This window comes from Pleurodeles waltl, chromosome 4_1 (genome assembly GCF_031143425.1).
Source record: "Pleurodeles waltl isolate 20211129_DDA chromosome 4_1, aPleWal1.hap1.20221129, whole genome shotgun sequence".
In the NCBI taxonomy this organism is placed as follows: domain Eukaryota; kingdom Metazoa; phylum Chordata; class Amphibia; order Caudata; family Salamandridae; genus Pleurodeles; species Pleurodeles waltl.
The window spans coordinates 199,215,396-199,238,295 of record NC_090442.1 but is presented as its reverse complement, the minus strand read 5'-3'; the positions used below and the strand labels follow the sequence as shown (position 1 = coordinate 199,238,295).

Sequence of the window (22,900 nt, the reverse complement as noted above, 5' to 3'; positions counted from 1 at the left end):
ACATACATCAAACAAAACTGCATATAAATCATCTAGAATTATTAGCAGTTTTTCAAGCACTAAAAGCTTTCCAACCAATCATAACCCACAAATACATCCTTGTCAAAACAGACAACATGACAACGATGTATTATCTAAACAAACAAGGAGGAACACATTCAACGCAGTTAAGCTTATTAGCTCAAAGCATATGGAAGTGGGCAATCCACCATCAAATTCGCCTCATAGCACAGTTTATTCCAGGGATCCAGAATCAACTGGCAGACAATCTCTTTCGAGATCACCAGCAAGTCCACGAATGGGAAATCCACCCACAAATTCTGAACACCTACTTCACACTCTGGGGAACACCTCAAATAGACTTATTTGCAACAAAAGAGAACGCAAAATGCCAAAACTTCGCGTCCAGATACCCACACAAGCAATCCCAAGGCAATGCCCTATGGATGAACTGGTCAGGAATATTTGCTTACGCTTTTCCTCCTCTCCCTCTCCTCCCTTATCTAGTAAACAAATTGAGTCAAAACAAACTCAAACTCATTTTAATAGCACCAACGTGGGCAAGACAACCCTGGTACACAACACTGCTAGATCTTTCTTTAGTACCCCACATCAAACTGCCGAACAAACCAGATCTGTTAACGCAACACAACCAACAGATCAGACACCCAGATCCAGCATCGCTGAATCTAGCAATCTGGCTCCTGAAATCCTAGAATTCAGACACTTACAACTTAGCCAAGAGTGTATGGAGGTCATAAAGCAGGCCAGAAGGCCATCCACTAGACACTGCTACGCAAGTAAGTGGAAAAGATTTGTTTGTTACTGCCATCATAATCAGATACAACCACTAGACGCAACTCCAAAACATATAGTAAATTACTTGCTCCATTTACAAAAAGCAAAGCTAGCATACTCTTCTATTAAAATACACCTTGCAGCAATATCTGCATACCTGCAGACTACCTATTCAACTTCCTTGTATAGAATACCAGTCATCAAAGCATTCATAGAAGGTCTTAAAAGAATTATACCACCAAGAACACCACCTGTTCCTTCATGGAACCTAAACGTGGTCCTAACAAGACTCATGGGCCCACCTTTCGAACCCATGCACTCTTGCGGAATACAATTCCTAACCTGGAAAGTTGCCTTTCTCATCGCCATTACATCTCTGAGAAGAGTAAGTGAAATTCAAGCGTTCACAACACAGGAACCTTTTATACAAATACATAAAAATAAGGTCGTCCTACGACCTAATCCAAAATTTTTACCAAAAGTTATTTCACCGTTCCATCTAAATCAAACGGTAGAACTACCAGTTTTTTTCCCACAGCCAGATTCTGTGGCTGAAAGAGCACTACATACATTAGATATCAAAAGAGCATTAATGTACTACATTGACAGAACAAAGAACATCAGAAAGACTAAACAGCTATTTATTGCATTCCAAAAACCTCATGCAGGTAACCCAATATCAAAACAAGGTATAGCCAGATGGATTGTTAAATGCATCCAAATCTGCTACCTTAAAGCAAAAAGACAACTGCCTATTACTCCCAGGGCACATTCAACCAGGAAAAAAGGTGCTTCAATGGCATTTTTAGGAAACATCCCAATGCATGAAATATGTAAGGCAGCCACATGGTCTACGCCTCACACATTCACCAAACACTACTGTATAGATGTGCTATCCGCACAACAAGCTGCAGTAGGTCAAGCTGTATTAAGAACTCTATTTCAGACAACTTCTACTCCTACAGGCTAAACCACCGCTTATGGGGAAATAACTGCTTACTAGTCTATGCAGACCATGTGTATCTACAGCGACAGATGCCATCGAACTGAAAATGTCACTTACCCAGTGTACATCTGTTCGTGGCATCAGTCGCTGAGATTCACATGGGCCCACCCACCTCCCCGGAAGCCTGTAGCAGTTCAGAAGTTACCTTCAATTTTGTACATTTGTATATATATTATTTAAACCTTTAATAGGTACATATTTACACATTTCATTGCGCGGGCACTATTACTATAGTACAACTCCTACCTCACCCTCTGCGGGGAAAACAATCGAAGATGGAGTCGACGCCCATGCGCAATGAGCACAGAAGGAGGAGCCACTCGGTCCAGTGACTCGAAAACACTTCTTCGAAGAAAAACAACTTGTAACACTCCGACCCAACACCAGATGGCGAGCTATGCAGACCATGTGAATCTCAGCGACTGATGCCACGAACAGATGTACACTGGGTAAGTGACATTTTCATTACTGTTTTCTACTATAAACCTGCTTTCTGTAATCAAGCCTTTAAACCTTGTTTTATCTTGTCATATTTGCTGTGCATTCAAAGACAAAGGTCAAATGCCAGGCTCTCTCTTCCAGGTAACTTGGTGTTTATTTTTCTTTCTCTGACTTCAAAGTGAGAGAGCTTGTGCCAACCCATGGTAGACAAGAACGGATGTCATTATTATATATATTTTTTTTGCAGCACACAAGAGGGATGTTCTTTTTCTTTTCTAGCGCACACAAAACAATCACTTTGCTGATGTTTCAGAGTATATCAGTATTAGTACCAATGAAGCAATTTTTTTTTGAGATTCTGAAGTATGGTGGAAACAAATATTTGAATACAATCAAAACACATCATTACACTAGTAGGTGATGAAATTTGCACACATCATTTATGTGCAGTAAAACCGTATTTTGGTGCACATGTAATGGTCATTTCAATTGAAATGTGTTTCTGTAATGGCAGTGCACTACCATGATCCACACTACGCTCTTTACTATTCCACTCTATGCCACACCACTCCATTCTACAACACTCCACTCTACGACATGCCACTTCATTCCCCTCCACTCTAAGACACTCTGTGACACGCCACTCAACTCCACGCCACTCCAATCTACGCCACTCACTCCACACATAACACACCACTCCACACTACTTACCCCACCCGCTCCACTCCCCCCACTCCACTCCAATCCAGTCTATCCCACTTCACTCCAGTTCACCCATATCTACCCCACCCTGCTTTCCTACAATCTACCCCAATCTGTTCCTCTCCAATGTACCTCACTCACCTCCACCCACTCTTTCCCTCTCCACTCTAGTCTACACCTCTCTAATCTACCCCACTCCATTCGATATTACTTTACTCTAATCCACCCTAATCTCTGCCATTACACTCCACTTTACCCCACTATTCCCCAATCTATCTCACTACTCCAGTCTGTCACTCCATCCATTGTACCCCACTCTACTCCAATCTGCCCCACTCCAGTCTACCCACTCCTATACACCCAATCTACCTCACTCCACTCTACCATACTCCATTTCACTCTACAGAATCTACCCCACTCCACTCTAATTTACCACATACCACTCAAATCTACCTCACTCCAGTCCAGTCTAACCCAGTTCATCCTACCCACTCCAATCAACCCTACCCCACTCAACCCCAAACTACCCTATCCAATCTGCCCCATTCCAATCTACCCCGCTCCAGTCTACCCCACTCCACTTCACTCTACCCCACTCCACTTCACTCTACCATCCCAGTCTACCCCACACCAATCTATCCAACTCCACTCCAGTCTACCCCACTCCTGATACTCCAGTCCACCCCACTCCATTGCAATCTACTTCACTTCACTCTACTCTACCACTACCCACCCAGTCTACTCAGCTCAACCCTAATATACCCCACTCGACTCTGCCCCACTCTGCACCACTTAGCTCCTATCTACTACTCTTCACTCCAGTCTACCCCTTCCCACTCCAGTCTACCCCTTCCCACTCCAATCTACCCCTTCCCACTCCAATCTACCCATTCCCACTCCAGTATACCTCACTCCAGTCTACTCCACTCCAGTTTACCCCGCTCCACCCCAGTCTATCACACTCCAATCTATCCCATTCCAATCTACTGCACTCCAGTCTACCCCCAATAGACTGCACTCGACTGTTCCACAATCTACCCCACTCTGTTTCAATTCACCCCAAAATAGCTCACTCCACTCTACCCTGATCCACCCAACTCCAGTCTAACCCATTCCACTTCAGTCTGCTCCACTCCACCCTAATCTGGTCCACTCTACCCCAATTCTCTCTCCCGCTCACCCCCTCCAATCTATCTCACCCTACCCCTATCTTCCCCCACCACACTCAAATCTACCCCACACCACCCCAGTCTGGACCACACCAGTCCAGTCTACCCCACACCAGTCCAACCCACTCAACTCCAGTCCAACCCACTCAACTCCAGTCTAACCCACTCAACTCCAGTCTAACCCACTCAACTCCAGTCTAACCCACTCAACTCCAGTCTAACCCACTCAACTCCAGTCTAACCCACTCAACTCCAGTCTAACCCACTCAACTCCAGTCTAACCCACTCAACTCCAGTCTAACCCACTCAACTCCAGTCTAACCCACTCAACTCCAGTCTAACCCACTCAACTCCAGCCTAACCCACTCAACTCCAGCCTAACCCACTCAACTCCAGCCTAACCCACTCTACCCCAGTCCACCCCACTCCAACCTACTCCATCCCAATATGCCCTGCTCCAATCTACCGCACCCCAGTCTACTCTATCCCATTCTACTCTACCCCACTCTTACCTACTCTAATCTACCCCTCTCCATTCTATCCCACTCCACTCCAATCTACCCCACTCATTCCAGTCTACCCCACTCTAATCCACCCAACTACACCCTAATATACTCCACCCTAATATACTCCACCCTTCCTCATTCTCTCATTCCACTCCAATCTCGACTCCACTCATTCCAGTTCACCCAATCTACCTCACTCCACCCTAGTCTACCACATCTCATTCCACTTTACCCAGTCTACCTAACTCATTCTAATTTACCACATGCTACTCAAATCTACCCCACTCCAGTCTAACACACTTCATCCAATTCCACCGCACTACAATCTACCCTACCCAGCTCCACCCCAAACTACCCTACTCCAATCTACCCTAGCCAATCCGTCCCACTCCAGTCTACTCCAATCGACTCCACTGTACTTCACTCGTCTACCCCACCCTACTTCAATCTACCCCATCCCAATCTACCCCACACCACTCTATCCAACTCCACTCCAATCCACCCCACTACAACCTATCCCACTCCAACCTACCACACTTCTGTCTGCCCCACTCCAGTCTTTCCCAGTCCACTGCGCTGCAGTCTTCCCCAATCTACTCCAATGCAATCTTCCCCAATCTACCCCACTCCACTCCGCTCCAATCCACCCAGCTCTAATCTACACAGATGTACTCCACACTAGTTCACACCAATTCAGTATACTCCACTCCAGTCTACCATGCTAATCTACAGAACTCCCCCACTCCTATCTACCCCAGTCACTGCAGTCTGCCCACTCTATCCCTACTCCACTGTACCCTATTCAACTCTACCCGTCTCCAGTCTAGTCCACCCCACCCCTCTCCTCACCCCTAACATTTAGCTATGCTGAACAGCAGCCACACTGGTGTACAATATGGATAAAACACAATTGCATAGGCGAGCACGTGATTGGACGTCGATGAATATTGAACTGCCATCTCACTTCTTACAGTAGCTTTATGGCGCATATTTCTGTCTCTTAGGAAACGTATAAGCAAACAGCAGCCTAATTAAAATACATTCCCTCCTGTTCCTTTGCTGCTAATCCTGCTTTATTCATTGTTATGCACGCTTGGAAATCGGGATTACTGATTTCGCTATGTCCCTTTGTCACTGTAACAGCTCTATTTGAAAACTACTTAATAATCCAAATAAAAATAAACACGTGCGTAAGTAAAGACAAAAGTGTCCAGGGCATCGGTCCTAAATTCCATCTTTGTCCTTTCAAAATACCCTTCTTACAAATGACCATTACCTTCGTATTGGTAAGCTTGCTGTTAATGTGCCCCAAGGCTCTGCAAAACTGTTAGAGAGGGAGAAAGAGAGCGCACAGTGGATCCGAAATATTTGTTTAAACCAATTATTGTGTAAAGCATGTTCTCCCTTTCGGGAGCCTTATGCACAGTTGATGGCATTAATTAGATCCTCTGGTATGTCCGAAAATAACGGACAGTTTATCTTAAAGAACTGGACGTTTTCACCTTTAAAGCAATCTCTTATTTGCAAATGACTAGTCTGAATCCTGACACAAAGGCGACCCGCCCTTCCTTTGCTTCCGCAGGTCATTAACAGGGTAAGACCAGGATAGACAATAGGCTCGGCACCCATAGGGAATCAGATAGCTAAAAGACCCACATTTGCACATCGTGGCACTTTTGAACCTGCAAAGACACACATAAGTGTTCCGCAAGGTATGGGAAACTGCGTGCATTTGTGCTTGCAGTAATATCGGGGAAAGCATTAAAATCCGGGCCACCAGACCATAAGAGTCCCACAAACATCCAACAACATCCAACAATCCACACACTGACTTGACAGACCGAACGTTCTGGCACTGCCTGGTTGACACATAGGCCAGTCCGACCTTGGTCTTGGACCTTGGATTAAATAAGTGGCTGTGGAGGACATTTGGCACTAAGCGTACGGACCTTTAGATAGAAAGAAAAGGCAGGAATAAAAAGACCGGGGGAGAGAGCTTGGATTTTGTGACCCACTTACACCCAGCCATCTAATTTACCAATACATCCTTTGTATCTGAAACCGATGGCCAAGCAATTTACAGCGTGTGCTTAGTTAAGAATGACAGGCATACATTGAAGCAGTAACTGGTATAGTTATGTTGCAGCCTATGACTGGTGAACAGGGATTGTGGTTAGGAAGTTGAAGGATATATTCTATGGTATGGGTTATGTGGCACAGTAACCAATGAATAGGGCATTCTTCTCAGAGGCACCTGTCTCGGTTTGTAGAGTAACCGGTGGGCACAAATATAAGAAAATGTGCTTTTATTCTTTGCAACATGAATCACACAGTAATGTATTTTTATAGTCATACCATTGAACTAGTAACTGATGGTCACTTAATATTCAACCCAGAACTGTTGATCAGGTTATCCTTCGACACAGAGCTGATGGTCCTGTATCATGTGGCATAGTAACTGATAGGAATTATGTGGCATAGTAGCTGGTTGTCAGGTATTCCATATTCATGTGACTGCTGAGCTATAATTATATAATGCCAGTTACTAATGGAGAGGCATTTTGCAGCCTATTATTGATGGGCAAACTTTGTGGTTAGGAAGTTGTAGGATGTATTCCATGTGTATTATGTGCTAGAGTAACCAATAAATAGGGCATTTATTCTCAGAGGCACTTGTCGGGGTTTGTAGAGCAACTGGTGGGCACAAACATAAGAAAATGCGCTTGCTTTCTGGGAAACATGAATCACACACAAATTAATTTTTATAATCGTACCATTTTCACAAATTACTACCAGCAAGAAGCATGATACTGCGGATACCTGGCACAATTACTCAGAGGTGTATAAAGTGACACAGGCGACCCAGTCGCTACAATCTGAGTCAAAGGCATTTTGAAGGATTAGTTTGTTGTTAACTCAGTAGTCCGTAAAAGGTATGATTGTTTTTTTTTAATAGAATATAGGTTATGATGGTCACTATTGAGTTATGGCAGTTTTCAAATTGATATAGTTTCTTAAACAAAAAACATTTGACATGTTCCTCTTTACATGTAAATAACTAATGCTTCTGAAGGTTGCATGAGTTGCAGAGGAGTTCAATGCAGTAAAGACCTGGACAATCTTATGAGCTCTCCATCCCACTTGTATATAGCCTTATTTCTTGTAAGTGAATTTAGTTGGAAAATGTAGCTTAAAATACACAATTTTGCACATTAAAGGAAGGAATGTAAGGTAGAACCATCCAAACCCCCACTTGTAGCCATACCTATATTAGCTGGTTCGACTGAATGGTGGCCCTCCTCATCACTCAGCTGCATGCACAGCAGAGAAAAGTACATGCAAACATGTTATTAGAGAGAGCATTGGTTGCTTGGGCTACAGAGAAAGGCATCCTCCTCATGTCAAAGAAAGAAGCAATATAACTAGGTTGTGACTATACTACACAATGGGCCAAGATGTGCAAGCCTTGCACCCACATTGGGCACAACGCCGTAATACCCTCATGTCTGCGCAGTCACAATTATACCATACAACATTTCTGCAAGAAGGACATGTAGTCACAAATGCTCTATCCCACTGAAGCCAAGGGATGGAACCCTCTGGCTTCCTTTGACAAGGGGTTTCTCCATCATCTCTAACTCTGCACAGAAGGCACAAACAAAAAACAAAAAGTTTAATCATACATTGCCATGACTCAGAACTCCCTTGATCAGACTCCCAACACAAAATTTGGTTACACAACTTCTTATATTCCCTGTCCCCAGACATTGTATTCGCATTACTAAACTATGCTGGTGACACATAAATAACAACTGTCATACCTTTTCCATCTTCCACAAGCAATGCCCACAACACACACTCACACCCACCCACCCAAAAATACAGCCCAGCACACAGCCAGTCACACTAGCTGGCCAAACAAGCATGACTTGGTGCCGGCCAAATAAATCACGTAATCTTCACCCACTACCACAGCCTCTAGAATCTGCCCAAAAAAAATTGGGATGTCCTCTACACACGACAGCCTACAGTAGACATTTGCTGAAAAAATGACACAGCACAACAATCAATTACTAGAGCAGTGCATCAATACTACCACATCACTTCAGCAGGTAAAGTATTCACATACATAACACTTGAGCTACATTAAACACTGCCATTCGAACCCAACATTGACCTACTGCATTATACACAAACTGAATAAAACGCACCACAAGACAATCAAAAACATAATCTGCCTCCTCACAACACACACATCAGATCACAATTTAAGGACGCAGTAAACCCTTGAACAACATACTCCCATTTCTATGTCAATTGTCCTTAGTGATAGCTCTGCTTCTCTTTCTAAGTTAACCAGGAGGTCATGGGTAGTCTTTTTTTCAGTCTCCCGACCTGGTCCCAGTCAAACATCCGCTTACTATCTTCCGTCATGTTCTCAAACTTTACATAGCCAGCATGTCCACTCAGACTGGCAGGTGTGGAATCCAAGACATTAGTGATCCGCTCTCAGGAGCAAGCTGTGCCCCCATACACCACTCTTATTCCAGCAGCAACTAACTTCTGCTGAGAGGAAAGTCCCCGGTTTACCTGGTGTTATGCATTGCCACAAATCCTCTGTCTATTGTCTTTACAATACTGATAGCAGGAGCTTTGCTATCTTCTCTGGTCACTGTGCTTGTAACCATAAAATATGCAGAATACCTTTAATAAGCCCTCTTAGAAACTACAGCCGTCCTCCTCAAACTTGCTCAGGCCTCATGCGCTCAACAGGGTTCTTGCTTCTTATGTGCCACATATTTCTCTAGAGCTGAAGCCAGCCTGTAAGTGATGTATGTGTCCAGCACACTTGATACTTTAATTAAAAAAAAAGTGAAGTTCAACTGTTGCAGTGCTAAGATTAACCGGAACACATGACCCTTCGACAGGTATAGACTAGCCAACGCTGCAGTATCTTAATTAAGAGTTCGTACTGCCCACTCGCCAGCGCTGCTCCTTATGTCACTGCTGAATGTGTTACTGCCAGAAGCTCCATGGGTCATTTCAGAGTTATCCGTCCCATATAGGACATTTCCTGCTTATTCCCATTGTCTCCACTGCACTATCTCCACAGAGCTGCCCTTGTAGTAAAGTCTACATGTCATTGTCCTTAAGCTTTGTACTATACACTGAGACACAACATCCCATATCCGGCTCCTTGTCCTGGTCAGACCATATCCACGCCTCTTACTGTGCTTCTTCTGTCCTGCACCCTGAGCTAAAACCAGTTGCTTGTGGATTTGAGGTTGGGTGGATCAAAATTATTCCTCCATGGTGACAGGCCTTCTTCCCTGCCAGAAATGGCTCCCAGCTGCCATCAGTCTTTCCACATTTTCACTCTGGTCTTTAACTTGTTGTTAAATGTTGACATCAGAGGGCAAGATCTTCATACAGCAGTCTGGAACTATTCAGGTAGGGCTAAGTATGTTACAATGAAAGCAGAAAGATCGTGTCAGAGCCCCATCCTCCCTCCATCTTTCGCTTTATCCTAGCTCCCACTGCAAATCGTACACGAGCAATTCCATTACATCATTCATTCTCATCATTTCAGACACCTTCTCGGACATGGGGAAAAGGAAACACCCAGCATACTACACATGTATCAAAACCGTTTAATGTTTTAGACTTTTGCATGGGGAAAGAAGAAAATATACATTAATGGCTTTCCATGACTTCATTTAAAACTGCATGATAGTCCCATGCACTATTCTTACCACCTTGATGTCCAAGAATTAGCTATACAGATAACGTTAGTGCCTGGTACTATTGGCTTTGCTAAGTAACTTCCATTTTTTTTTTACTCCTTTACCTTTTGCTGCATCTTTCGAGTATCCTTTTTATTGTGTATGTTTCTCCTACGAGTTCTGTCCTTTACAGTGGGTGTTACAGGTTTGCTTGTCTTTAGAGGGAGGCGATGGCTATCATTTCTGTACAATACTTAAGTAAGTGTTCTGATGCTGTGTGTTTGATATAAACAATTTCAGAGTGTGAATGTGTATAAGTTAGATAAGTGTACCTTTAGATTTTGTGCTCTAGAGGAGTCTTCCACTTCACATCTCCAACTGCTGCTAACAGCTATCATGAGAATAGTTTGCACAGCAGACGCTTACACATTTAAGAATTTCTTTTTAAATTTTTTAAATATTTTTTAAATCTACCCCGCCCTCTGCTTTTTTTCATTGAAGATAATCTGGGAAGTCCTGAAACTGGGAGTGGCTCTCTCAGCAAGCTACTGACTAATTAGAGGTCCTAGGTAGAGTTATAATTACCTTTCCCAGTGCAGTGGAAAAAGAAGAACTCAGGTCTTTATCTTGAGTCAACATATTCATAGGAAGCAAGATAATACTAACATTGAAAAAATGTTTGACAAATAATTTGCCTTGTAACTGCAGTAGCAAGTGGTGGTGCAATAAACAGATGGAGCACTCTTTATGGTGTGTTTTTACTCTCATGTCATTAGTATAACTCATTCATTTAACAATGTTTCACAGTATTAGCATTGTAATATAATGTAAGATGGATTTGTAGGGCGCTGCTTGTCACTCGTGAGGGTATCTAGGTGCTGAGTGGGTGAGTGTAGGCATGTGGTGAGGCTGGCCTTCATTATAGGCAGTCTCAATGATCTCATGGAAAAACTAATTGAACAGCCAGGTTGTCAGCTACTTGCCGAAGTCAAGAGTAGACCGTAATGTGTTGGGGAAGCTTATTCAAGGTTTTGAGAGCTTGGTAGGAGAATGATAGACCTTCCATTCTGCTTCTGTGGATGCTTGGTGTGTATATGAGTAATAGTGATGCTAAGCGAAGTTGTCTGGTGGGTTGGTGGAAGATAAGCCGGCTGACCTTCAATGCATGCTGTGACTTTAGTGCATGTGTGATAAGTTTGAACGGGCATCAATTCTGGGAAGCCATTGAAGCTCTCTTAGAAGTGATCTGTGTTTGGCACAGGAGGTCAAGGACGAGTCTAGCCTTGCTGTTTTGGATGGTTTGAATTCTGTGAAGTAGATCAGTTGGGATGCGGGCGTATAGTGTGTTGCCATAGTCCAATCGTCTTCTGATTAGGGACTTCCCGATGACATAACTGTTGTCAAGTGGGAGCCACTTGAAGATATTATGTAACATATGGAGAATGTGTGAGCATAAGCAGGTGACAGCATTGACCTGAGACTTCATGGTGAGGTTCCTAGCATGTATGGTTAGGGTGTGTGTGTGGGTCCAAGATCATGGGCCACAAGGTGGAGTCTCAAGGTGACTTCCCAAAGGTCAACATTTCAGTTTTGTCGGTGTTGAGCTTTAGGCACTTTTCTTTCATCCAGTTGGCTTTGCATTGTTTGAAACCTTTTGTCTGAGAGGTTGAAAATGAGCTGGTGCCATTAGCGTAGGAGATGTTGATTCTGTGGGATCGCCTGATGTTCCCCAGAGGAGTCATGTATATGTTGGAAGATGTCGGGCTGAGTGATGATCAATGTGGGACTCTTCAGATAAGGTTCTTGGCTTGTGATGTGGAAGGTAAGAGCCTGACTCGTGTTCTTTTGGAGAGGAGGGAAATTATCCATTTGAGTGAGAGTCCTTGTAATCCCACTGTGTGTCATCTTGCGATGAGCGTATGGTGGGAAGACCGTGTCAAAAGGGAGAAAGAAGTCCAAGTATGAGGGTGGCAGTCATTCCACTGTTGAGGATGGTACCCAGGCCTCGAAAAATCATAAAGTTACTGGACTTGAATTGAATAATCTACTCGACCTAACTGTAATGTACTTGACCCGGAAACGGGTCTCAAATTGTGTGATCATAGGCAAATATTGTATTTTACAGTCTCCTTTTTCTTCATTCTCACATGAGTGCACCTTAAAATGAGTTTAGCATTTCTGCTGAAAAAAAAAACAAAAAACAATTTTGTTTGATAAAATACACTAAACGTTTGCTCCATGTATACTAAATCTAGCACGCATATAGGGTACACATGATCCATGAATGACTTGCCTCTTAGTTTACTAATAGCTTTGCCACCAGGGCAGTAGTGTGTCTCAATGTGTTTAAACACTCACTTGTAATAAATATATTACTAAAGCATGACGTGGTAGCGCACTGTCATTCACAGACAGTAAATTTCCAAGAAATGTCCCAAAACCTTCCAATTTACTTGCAGCTTTACTGATAAAAGTATAAAATGTATTAACAATAATCTGTGAAAATTGGGTTTCAGAAAACATTTATCATTTGCACATCACCACGTAAAGACTTCTGACTTTTTTTTTCATCCTAATAAAATATTTTTTTCATCACACAAGTACAAAAAATGGTCTTTCACAGATACTGAAATATATTCTGAAATGTTTGTAAAGGTGACTTAGTTATATAAATGTTGTGTTAGGAAAAAGCTGATACCAAAAGCCTTTCACTTCACATAGGTAAGTTCACCTTACAAAATCCTGAAACTCTGCAGTCCCAAGGAAAAGTATTTCCATTGCAAGAAGACAAACTGACATTTGACCTCTGTCTCTGAACATGGAGCATATGTGACAAGAATAAGATTTAAGGGCACCCTAATTTCTAATTCAGTTTCTGAATTTTACAACTGGCCAGAAGGGTCGAGTGGAATCTTAAAAATAGCTCTACCTCATAAAACAAAGCAGGTGGTCCGGTAGATTTTTCGAACCCTGAGATAGGTGGTACCTATGTTGTCTGTGGCAGCCATGACTGCTGTGATTGTTTCAAAATCCTGATTGAGAGTTGTGAAGGAGCTTCCTAGTTTGTAGATATGGCGGGGGCAGGGGTCTTTGGGAGCTCCTGAATGGACTGTCTTCATTATTGCCGCAGTATTCTTGATGATTAGAGGGTTCCATGCTGTCGGTTGGTAGTCTTTGGTTGGTAAGATTAGCAGGCTTGGAAGGTCGATGGGGTGGGGGGAAGTGGGGATAGTGTCTGGGGTTCGAAGTTGCTATAGTGCTTAGTGATATATATTTTTTTGTCTGGAAGAAGTCTGAGAGGTTGTTGGCGAGTTATTGTGCAGAGGTGATGATTTGGGTTGCGGCTGGTGCGTTGTGAATTTCTTGACGATGGCAAAGTTCCATTGTCAGGGCCTTTTTCTTGGCCTCTTACTTGATGTTAATAGGGTCTATGTGCAGCTTTGTAGGTGGTTCTTGTGGTGGTTCCTCTGGAGTGTGGGGTGAGGGGGGGTTCTCTGTTAATTTCAGGTTGCTTCCAAACTCTCTTGAGTTCTCCGAGGTCAGTGTTGTACCAGCTAGCTTGTTTGTTGGACCTTTTAACTTTTTTTGTTTGTTTTGTTTTTTGTTTTTTCTAAAGGAGTGTATGCTATTGGCGCAGGTGATGATCCAGTTGTTGAAGTTGTTTGTGTCGTTGATGAGGCCATTGGTAGGGGTCTGGGTAGTTTAGTTGGAGGGGTTTGAGACATTCTCTTGCTGTGACTTTCTTCTAGTAGCGGCTGGGAATGTTGCCATACTCTGTAGGGTGGTTGGTGGCCCTCTTATGTGGAATTAGATGATAGTGTTCCGTCCATGTGAATACAGTGATGTGGCTGACTTTAACCCTGTCGCTGGAGGAGAAGATTGGGTCCAGGCTGTGTCTGGCAATGTGGGTAGGGCCTTGTATGAGCTTGATGAGGCTGATGTATTGTAGACTTTTGAGAAACTCTGTGGCATTGGATTCTGTGGGGCCGTTGAGATGAAAGTTGAGATCACCTAGGAGTATGAAGTCTTTGTTTCCCATGGCATGAAGTGTGATGAGGTTGCTGAAATAGGTGCAAGGTCGTGGGGGGCGGTAGGTGAGGGTGCCGTAGATAGTGGTTTTACTGTCCATCTGAAGCTTAACTGCATGTATCCCATAAAAGTGGCTTCTGGGTCAGTGTAAGAGGTACACCTGATGGTGTCTCTGTAGATAAGTCCTCTTCCTGGTTTATGGGGTCAGTCCTGTTGCAGGATTTTGCATCCAGGAGGGATAGCTGTGGTGATGTTCAGCATAGATGTGCGATTGAACCAGGTTTCGATGAGGAATAGGAGGTCCAGTGTAGTGGAGCCAATGAGTTTCCAGATCTCTGTGGAGTGCTTGCAGAGTGAGCGTTGACGCATACATGCGAGTTATTGTTGGGCAGGGTGCTTTGGGGTTCTGTGTGAGTGCAGATCTTGAGTTCTGACTCGGTGAGGGGTGTGGTGTGTGTGGGAGTGGGTGTGTGGAGGCAGGTGAAGTGGCAATGTCAGCAGGCAAAGGGGTCCACTGTGGACAGGTCCAGCTTGGCAGCAGTTTGTGACGGCATCCAGGGTTGATGAGCAAGTGGAGTTCTTGGCGATCTAGGTGCGGGAGGCATTTAGACCACGGTTTCAGGTGCTTTCCAGGCGTGGACGGTCACAGATGGGCATGCCTTTGATGGGGCGAGGGGGTTAGCAAGAGCAGGAAAGTCCGCCCGGGAGAGTGGGAAAGTGCAGCAGGAGTGGCAAGGCAGGAAAACATGATCGGCAGAGCAATTTTGGCGAGGAGGGCAAAAACTGACAGAAGAGACCAAGGCGCAAACCAGAGCAGTAAGAGGAGTAAAGATGCAAAGAGGGGGAATTAAGAAGAACAAAGGGTGCAAAAAAGAGCAGTTTAAAAGAGATAGGAAGCAGATAGAACAGAGGGTACGAGCAAAAAAAGAGCAATTGAGTCAGGCGGTGGGCTGGCTCAGCAGGAGGGGAAAGTCTGGTGGTAGAGCGGGAAAATTCAGCAAGGAGAGCGTGAAAGTCAGACGGGAGTGACAAGGCAGGAAAAGGTGATTGGCGGCGCAAGTTGAGAGCCAAACACTGACAAAAAGACCAGGATTTAAAACGAATCAGTAAGAAGAACAAAAGATGCAAAAAAGGGCAGTTAAGAGGGACAAAGGATGCTAGAAGGATTGGTTAAGCAGAGACAGGGGGCAAATAGAACAGACGGCACAAACAAGAAAGAGCAGTAAGCGAATCAGGAACAGAATGAGTAGCTAAGAAGAAAAACAGCAGGAGACAGAAACCAACATGAGTCAGAAGGGCAAGGTTAATGTCCCACTGAAGCACAAAGGAGACGCCTGGACACCTACCCCACTCAATCACTGTTTATGAAACAATGCCGTATACCTTTATCAAATTGTATAATTATTAATTAACCTGCAACCACAAGAATGTTTTTATGTTCCACACTTCCCTCTGAACCTAATTTTTGTGACAGTTTTGCCTTATTTCACATTTGAACAATGCCAGTGTATTTATATAAATCTATATAAATTTACTTCATCCTAATGACCTTGCTGGTCAGATTGATACCATACTTGCTTAACCCTACCTGTTTAGGCGGTTGGGTACCTCCTTTTTTTCAACAGCTCTACTGCCTAGAGATTTAAGCCTTTGATCCATGGCACTTCATTAGGCCAAGGCAGGGCTCAGCATTTCACTACCCTCATCCAGTAAACACAAAAAAACATGCATTGGCAAAGCCAGTATTTTTTGGTTTTGCCAGACATATTGGCATTGTCCTTGTTTTTAAGACGTGCTGCACTGCAGTGCGGGCTGCTGTGCAACATGACGTAAAGTAAATAAAAATAAAGTGCTAAAGCGCTGCCAGCATTGACTGCACCATAGTGCTTTTTGCTGCCATGTGGCATCTCTAAAAGCATTAACAAAGGCAAATTGCTCTTCAAGATCTACTGGGCTTTAATTTTTTATTGTTTTGTAGAGGACAAGAGGGACTGACTGTATTTTGGGAGGGAGCAGCGGGAGGGGTGGGTTGGGCAAACAACATGAGGGGTAGTGCAGGAGGATATTGGTGGAAGACCAGACTAAAAGTGAAAAAGTACCACCTGTGGAAGTGTGCGACCAGCGGAAGAACACCTGCTGCAGACAGGAGACTGTAGTTGGTCCATGTTCCACTGCAGGGGTAGAATCTTGAAGCACAGGTGGGAGCAGGGAACTGCTAACCAAACAGCAGCAGGGAAATGAGAACAACATGTAAGGCAGCCAATTGTAAGTGATGGGTGAGCTCTAAGCCCCCTTTAAGCTTTTAGGGCCAGATGTATCAAAGGGTTTTACCCATTCTGTGTCTATGGCAAAATGTGTTCATACATATGGGCCTTAGTCTTCAGAAATTTCCTCTGCGACTAGCACAAGCAATGCATGCAGGCGAAACCTTAAAAAGGCCCAATGCTGGCTACCTGCAGTTACATTTTGAAGCTTCCCTGGAGAGAGAAATTAGAAGTGTTTGGCGAAATGAGAATGATGATATACCTTGCTCTGACACATTGCTGCTCTGCTTGCTCTATAGAAGCATTTGCAGAAAATGTGGTGGAATGATTGTTTACGAACCCTAGAAAGGACATTTATATTTCAAAGTCTAGACCCCTCCATCATGCACCGGTTGGTCCCAGTAATTAGTGGTGAGTCAGGGAAGCTTTTAGTTGTAAGGTGTGTTGATGGCTCGAAGAAGCCTCATGCTAGTGGTCTTTCTTAACCGAAAACAATATATGAGGACACTGCTTTTCTGAAGTCTTTTTGAGAATGTGTGCATAGCACTATTTTGCCTACCTGTGTGAAAGGCTTGATTAGCTTGGTTTAATTCACTGCTCACGGCCAAGTGGCCCAATTTCCTTACAAAAGCGACACCCTCTGCCAGTAACTTGGTTAACAGCATTTTACATGCTGCAACATTTAGCAAGTGCTTGCAATTTTGAAAAGCAAAACCCCCAAGATGTCGAAGACTATTTGCTAATAAATAGGGCTGACTGAAGTAGTTGTATGTTTGATGGTTGCAAGTTACTGTTCAAAAGTTATCAGAAGATGGCTGCAAGAACACCCACTGCTCTGCTTGACGTGCCCCATAGCAGTAATCAAGGAGAGAATAAGCAAAAGGAGCGAAGATGGGGAGGGGATTGTCATTAAGGAGAGGGAGATGGGAAATGTACATAGAGCGTGAAGTCGCAATAGGAGATGGAGAATGATTATGGGTCCAGAGTGGGCCTTTATTAAATTTATGGGAGAGAGAGAGAGGTGATCCAATGTTGTGTGAGACTGCGCTTGTGGACCGATGCAGACTCCAGGCCAGCCCCTGTGTTGGGTGTGCAACTGCTGATCACAGGTGTTAATGATGAGCCTGTGTGCCACTATCCATTGCTGAAATTAATCTGTGCCAACCACTACGTCCTACTGCAGGCATTGGGATTTAATGGTGGGTAGCTCCTTCCTTATTGACATGCAATCTTCTTTTTTTAAGTCACCTCACAGGGGCTATGGTTACACATGACATAATTTCTGGTGACATTATGCTAATTAGTACTTTGAAACATAAAAAAACCCTACCTGTTTGGTCACAAACGTTTTGCAAGAATATGGCAGCCCATGTACAGCCTTACATAGTTAGATTTGAAAGCTTTCTCTTTTGTGAAAATGTATCTTCATGGATTTCCCTCTGTGTTGAGTACTCATTCAACATAGGTACATAGAATGTATTTAATGTGCTTGCTTTTAAATGACTGTGCTTATGAGTCTCTGAATACTGTGCTTGTATTGATGGATCCACTGGTTTGCAGTTGTGCTCACTCAATATTTTTTGATTCAGGGAGTGAAACCAGCCAGTTTTGACAAAGTTGCTATTCCCGAGGTCAAGGAAATTATTGAAGGATGCATCCGCCAGAACAAAGATGAAAGGTAAATAACATCTTCCTTGGGGTGTAGAATTTAAATTGTGGTTGGGGTGAAGTGCATATTTACTGTTTACATTGTGTCTAATTCTCTCTAGAAATTAGATTCAATCACATATCCCATTTATTTCCAACAGTACTTTCCCAACCTGCCTTTCTTGTGTAGGTCACTGTTCGTTTTGACATATTTCATTAACTGCAGCTTTGTTACTTAGTTTTTCAGATGTATTCGGCTGTTATACAAGTATGGGTCGATAAGTATACATGCTAATTCTCATCCTGGCAGTATATTTTTGTTAACTGATGTAACTATCGGTCACTTATGTTTGATACCCGATAGTGGTCTCAGCTGCTGTGAATAGAGAGTTTTAATGTGAAAAAAAGCTCTGCTAGGGTTTTAGTCTATGTACTTGCACATGGATACTGTGTTAGGCTTCCCCCCTCACCTGATCCTTGCAGTCTTGGGGACAATCTAGCAGTATCAAAAGTGATTGCATGTGCTTTCTACTATGCAGCACACTATTGTCAGGCTATGACTGAAAGTTATTTGTGGAAGCTTGGTTTAGTAGTCAAGCCTAAGGTCAATGGAGGTGTGAAAGTTGAGACTAGATACATTGTCACAATTATCATAGTACCTGCAAAGAAGGCAAATCCAGCCAGTGTGTTTTTTAAAATGAAAAAAGAACAGTTTAATGATGCCATATATACATGTTCGAGGCATGTGTAGCTGCAGATACACATGCTGTCCATATATCGCCATCTGGCGTTGGGCTCGGAGTGTTACAAGTTATTTTTTCTTCTAAGAAGTTGTTTTTGGAGTCACGGTGACTCCTCCTCTCGGTGATAGTGCACATGGGCATCGATACCTTTGTTACATTGTTTTCTTTCCGCCGTCTGGTTCGGACGTGTTCCCTCTCGCTCTGGGATTTTCGTTTTGGAAATTCTCTAATCTTTCAAACTTTTCTCATACCGTTTCAAACACAGTTTCCTTCTGCTCTTGATCCGATAGTACCGCCTGGATCAAGTAAATGCCCTTTCGGGCACTCGCGCCCTCTTCGGGCCTGTTCGGGCTTACTGCGTCATAGGCTAATGGATCGGACTCCATTCCGATTATTTTCTCTGTGCTACGCCAAGTTTCCATACACCGAACAGCACTTGGTGTGTAATCTCTGCCTTTCTCCAGAACATAGAGAAGAAAGCTGTGAGGCGTGTCGGTCTTTTCAATCAAAGAAAACCTAACTCGATCAAAGGGCAAGAAGATTGGAGATGGCGTAGAAACTGAGAGTCCGCCACTGACATCCTTGGCGAAGAGCAGGCACAAACGGCAGTTTTGATCCCAGACTCAGACTCCGAGCAGAATTCAGAGGATGACAGCCAGGCAGTATCAGCGGTGCCGTACGTGAGCACACCTGCCCCAACACCAACAATTAAAAAATCAGGCAAGGCCTTTGGTGCATCACTGCTTTTAACCCATGGTTCCACCTGGAAAAAATTAATCTTCGACTGACCCTTGAGTTCAGTGCCGAAAAAGAAGGTCAGACCACTCCCTCAACAGGCTACCACGCCTGTTTCGGTGTCTGGGTCGATCTGAAAAATGCAAGCCTACAACTCCAAACCAACCAATGGCGTATTGCCAATTCCCAGGCCCTGTTAGCAAGATACAACAGGCCACATTGGGATGAGATGCAAGGGGGAGCAGCAAATTGTAGAGGAAGGTCAGGCCATCACAAATAATCAAATTAGGTCTGCTCTAGATGCAGCTGACACTGCAGCTAGAGGAATTAATACCAGCATTACTATTAGGCGACATGCATAGTTGAGGTCCTCCGGTTTCAACCAAGAGGTACAATAGGCGGTCCTTAATATGCCATTTATTAAACAGCTTTTTGGACTAGAGGTGGACACAACCATAGAGAAACTCAAAAAATATTCTGACACAGCAAAAGCAATGGGAGATCTTTATACCACACCATTTCGGGGTTCCTTTCGAAAACCACAATTTAGGGGAGGATTTAAAACCCAAACTACAGAGGCGTCCACCTCCCGTTCAAAGCAAGGCCAGCAGTATTACGCAAGGCGGTCATTCGGAGGCTCTTACAGAGGACAACATTTCAGGTCCAGATTTAAATTTCCAGCCTCATAGGGTGCTTCAACATCCACAAAACAATGACTTCCCAAACATTCCACAGTACCTTACATCTCCTGTGGGACGAAGACTGCAACAGTCCTTTCTCACTGGCAAACAATTACTACAGATCAATGGGTACTTTCAATTATCTGCAATGGTTATTGCCTAGAGCTCATCTCTACTCCACCAAAAATTCCACCTCATTCTCAGACTCTCTCCAGAACACACTATTCTACTAAAACAAGAGGTACAATCTCCTCAAGGAGGCAATAGAAATAGTTCCCATCTCACAGCAAGGAACAGGAGTATATCCCCTATACTTCCTTATACCAAAAAAGGATGGTACTCTGACCCATTCTCGATCTCAGGCTTCTAAATCTATATATCCCATTAGAGCATTTTCACATGGTAGCTCTACAGGATGTAATTCCCTTGCTACAAAAACGAGACTACATGACAGAGTTAGACCTAAAGGATGCTTGCTTCCACATTCCTATACACCCAGCTCACCGCAAGTATCTAAGGTTTGTAATATCAGGTAAGCACTATCAATTCAAGGTACTACCCTTTGGGGTAACAACAGTACCAAGAGGGTTCACAAAATGTCTAGCTGTAGTCCCAACATACCTCAGAGGGCAACACATACATGTCTTCCTTTATCGAGACGACTGGTTAATAAAATCCAGCACCATTCCAAACTGCCAACAACACACAATAAACAATAGATACCCTCCACAAATTAGAGTTCACAATCAATTACCAGAAATCTCACCTTCAGACAGCACAAATTCAACCTTATCTAGGAGCAATTCTGAATACTCAGTCAGCATTAGCCTACCTAAATCCACAACGGATACAAGCGTTTCACTCCCTCATATCCCAATTGCAGGCCAATCAAACTTACACAGTAAGATGTGTCATGAAACTATTGGAAATGATGGCATCATGCATAGCAATAGTGCCAAATGTACGTCTAAACATGAGACCACTGCAACAGTGTTTCTCGCGACATTGGTCTCCGGCACAGGGTCAACTACAGGATCTAGTGTTGTTAGACCCCCAAACTTAAAAAATCTCTCCAATGGTGGAATCACAACAACTTAGCAAAAGGCCGGCCATTTCAGGAGCATGTGCCACAGACCATAATCACAACAGTTGCATCAATTAAAGGTTGGGGAGCCCATCTCAACAATCTGACAATACAAGGAGAATCGGACTCAAGCCAGCAAACTTACCACATAAGCCACTTGGAATTACTAGCAGTGTTCTTAGCCATCAAAGCAATCCAACCACAGATCATACACAAAATAGTCTTAATAAGGACAGACAACATGACAACAATGTATTATCTGAAAAAACGGGGGGCACACTCATCCCAATTGTCCCTTCTAGCACAAACCATATGGACATGGGCAATTCACAATCACATTCACCTGCTAGCAGGATACATCCCAGGGATACACAACCAGCTATTAGACCTTCTAAGCAGGATGAAGCAACAAATATACGAATGGGAGATTCACCCACAAGTAATTCAATATTACTTTCTGATGTGGGGAGTAACAAACAGACCTTTTCGCAACAAGCGAAAACGCAAAATGCCAAAACTTCACACCCAGATACCCACACCCTCAATCCAAGGGCAATGCTCTATGGATCAACTGGTCAGGGATATTTGTTTACGCTGCTAGCCCCCCTGACACCCCCCCCCCCCCCCCCAAAATCAATTTCTAGTCAACAAGATGCCTCACACTTTACTAGCTATGATACTCATAGCTCCCACGTGGTCACGTCAAAACTGGTACTCGGCACTGTTGGATCTGTCAGTAGTACCACATCACAGGCTTCCAAACAGACCAGACCTGTTAACTCTGAACAGGGGTCAGATCAGGCACCCCAATCCCAGTGTGCTCAACTTGGCGATTTGGCTCCTGAGGTCATAGAATTTGGATACCTACAGCTTCCATTAGAATGTATGGACATTTTAAAACAAGCACGTAAACCGACAACCAGGCAGTGCTACGCAAATAAATGGAAACCGTTTGTATATTACTGTAAACCTAAAAATATTTATCCCCTTGAAGCATCAGTACAGGATATTGTTTGCTTTATTTACAAAAAGCAAATCTTGCCTATTCGTCTATTAAAATTAATTTAACAGCAATATCAGCCTACCTCCAAAACAGACAAAGTACCTCTCTGTTTAGAATTCCTGTCATAAAAGCATTTATGGAAGGGCTTAAACAAGTTATTCCACCTATAGTACCACCAGCTCCTACATGGAATCTTAATATTGTACTCCCAAAACTTATAGGTCCACCATTTGAACCTGTGCACCCTTGTGCTATTCAATTTCTCTCATGGAAGGTAGCTTTCTTGGTAGCAATTACTTCGTAAAGAAGAGTAAGTGAAATTCAAGCATTAACTTTAGAAGAACCCTTCTTCCAACTACACAAACACAAA

At 43.5% G+C, this 22,900-nt stretch overlaps 1 protein-coding gene across 6 annotated transcripts in view; it reads left to right on the top strand.

Moving 5' to 3' along the window:
* WNK1 (WNK lysine deficient protein kinase 1) overlaps positions 1–22,900 on the top strand; it is a 669,373-nt gene that overhangs the window by 229,211 nt on the left and 417,262 nt on the right. For all 6 annotated transcript variants that reach the window (XM_069228121.1, XM_069228119.1, XM_069228120.1 and 3 more), the window contains exon 5: positions 18,228–18,316. In XM_069228121.1, the coding sequence (XP_069084222.1) occupies positions 18,228–18,316 (89 nt within the window). The remainder of the gene's footprint in view (positions 1–18,227; positions 18,317–22,900) is intronic.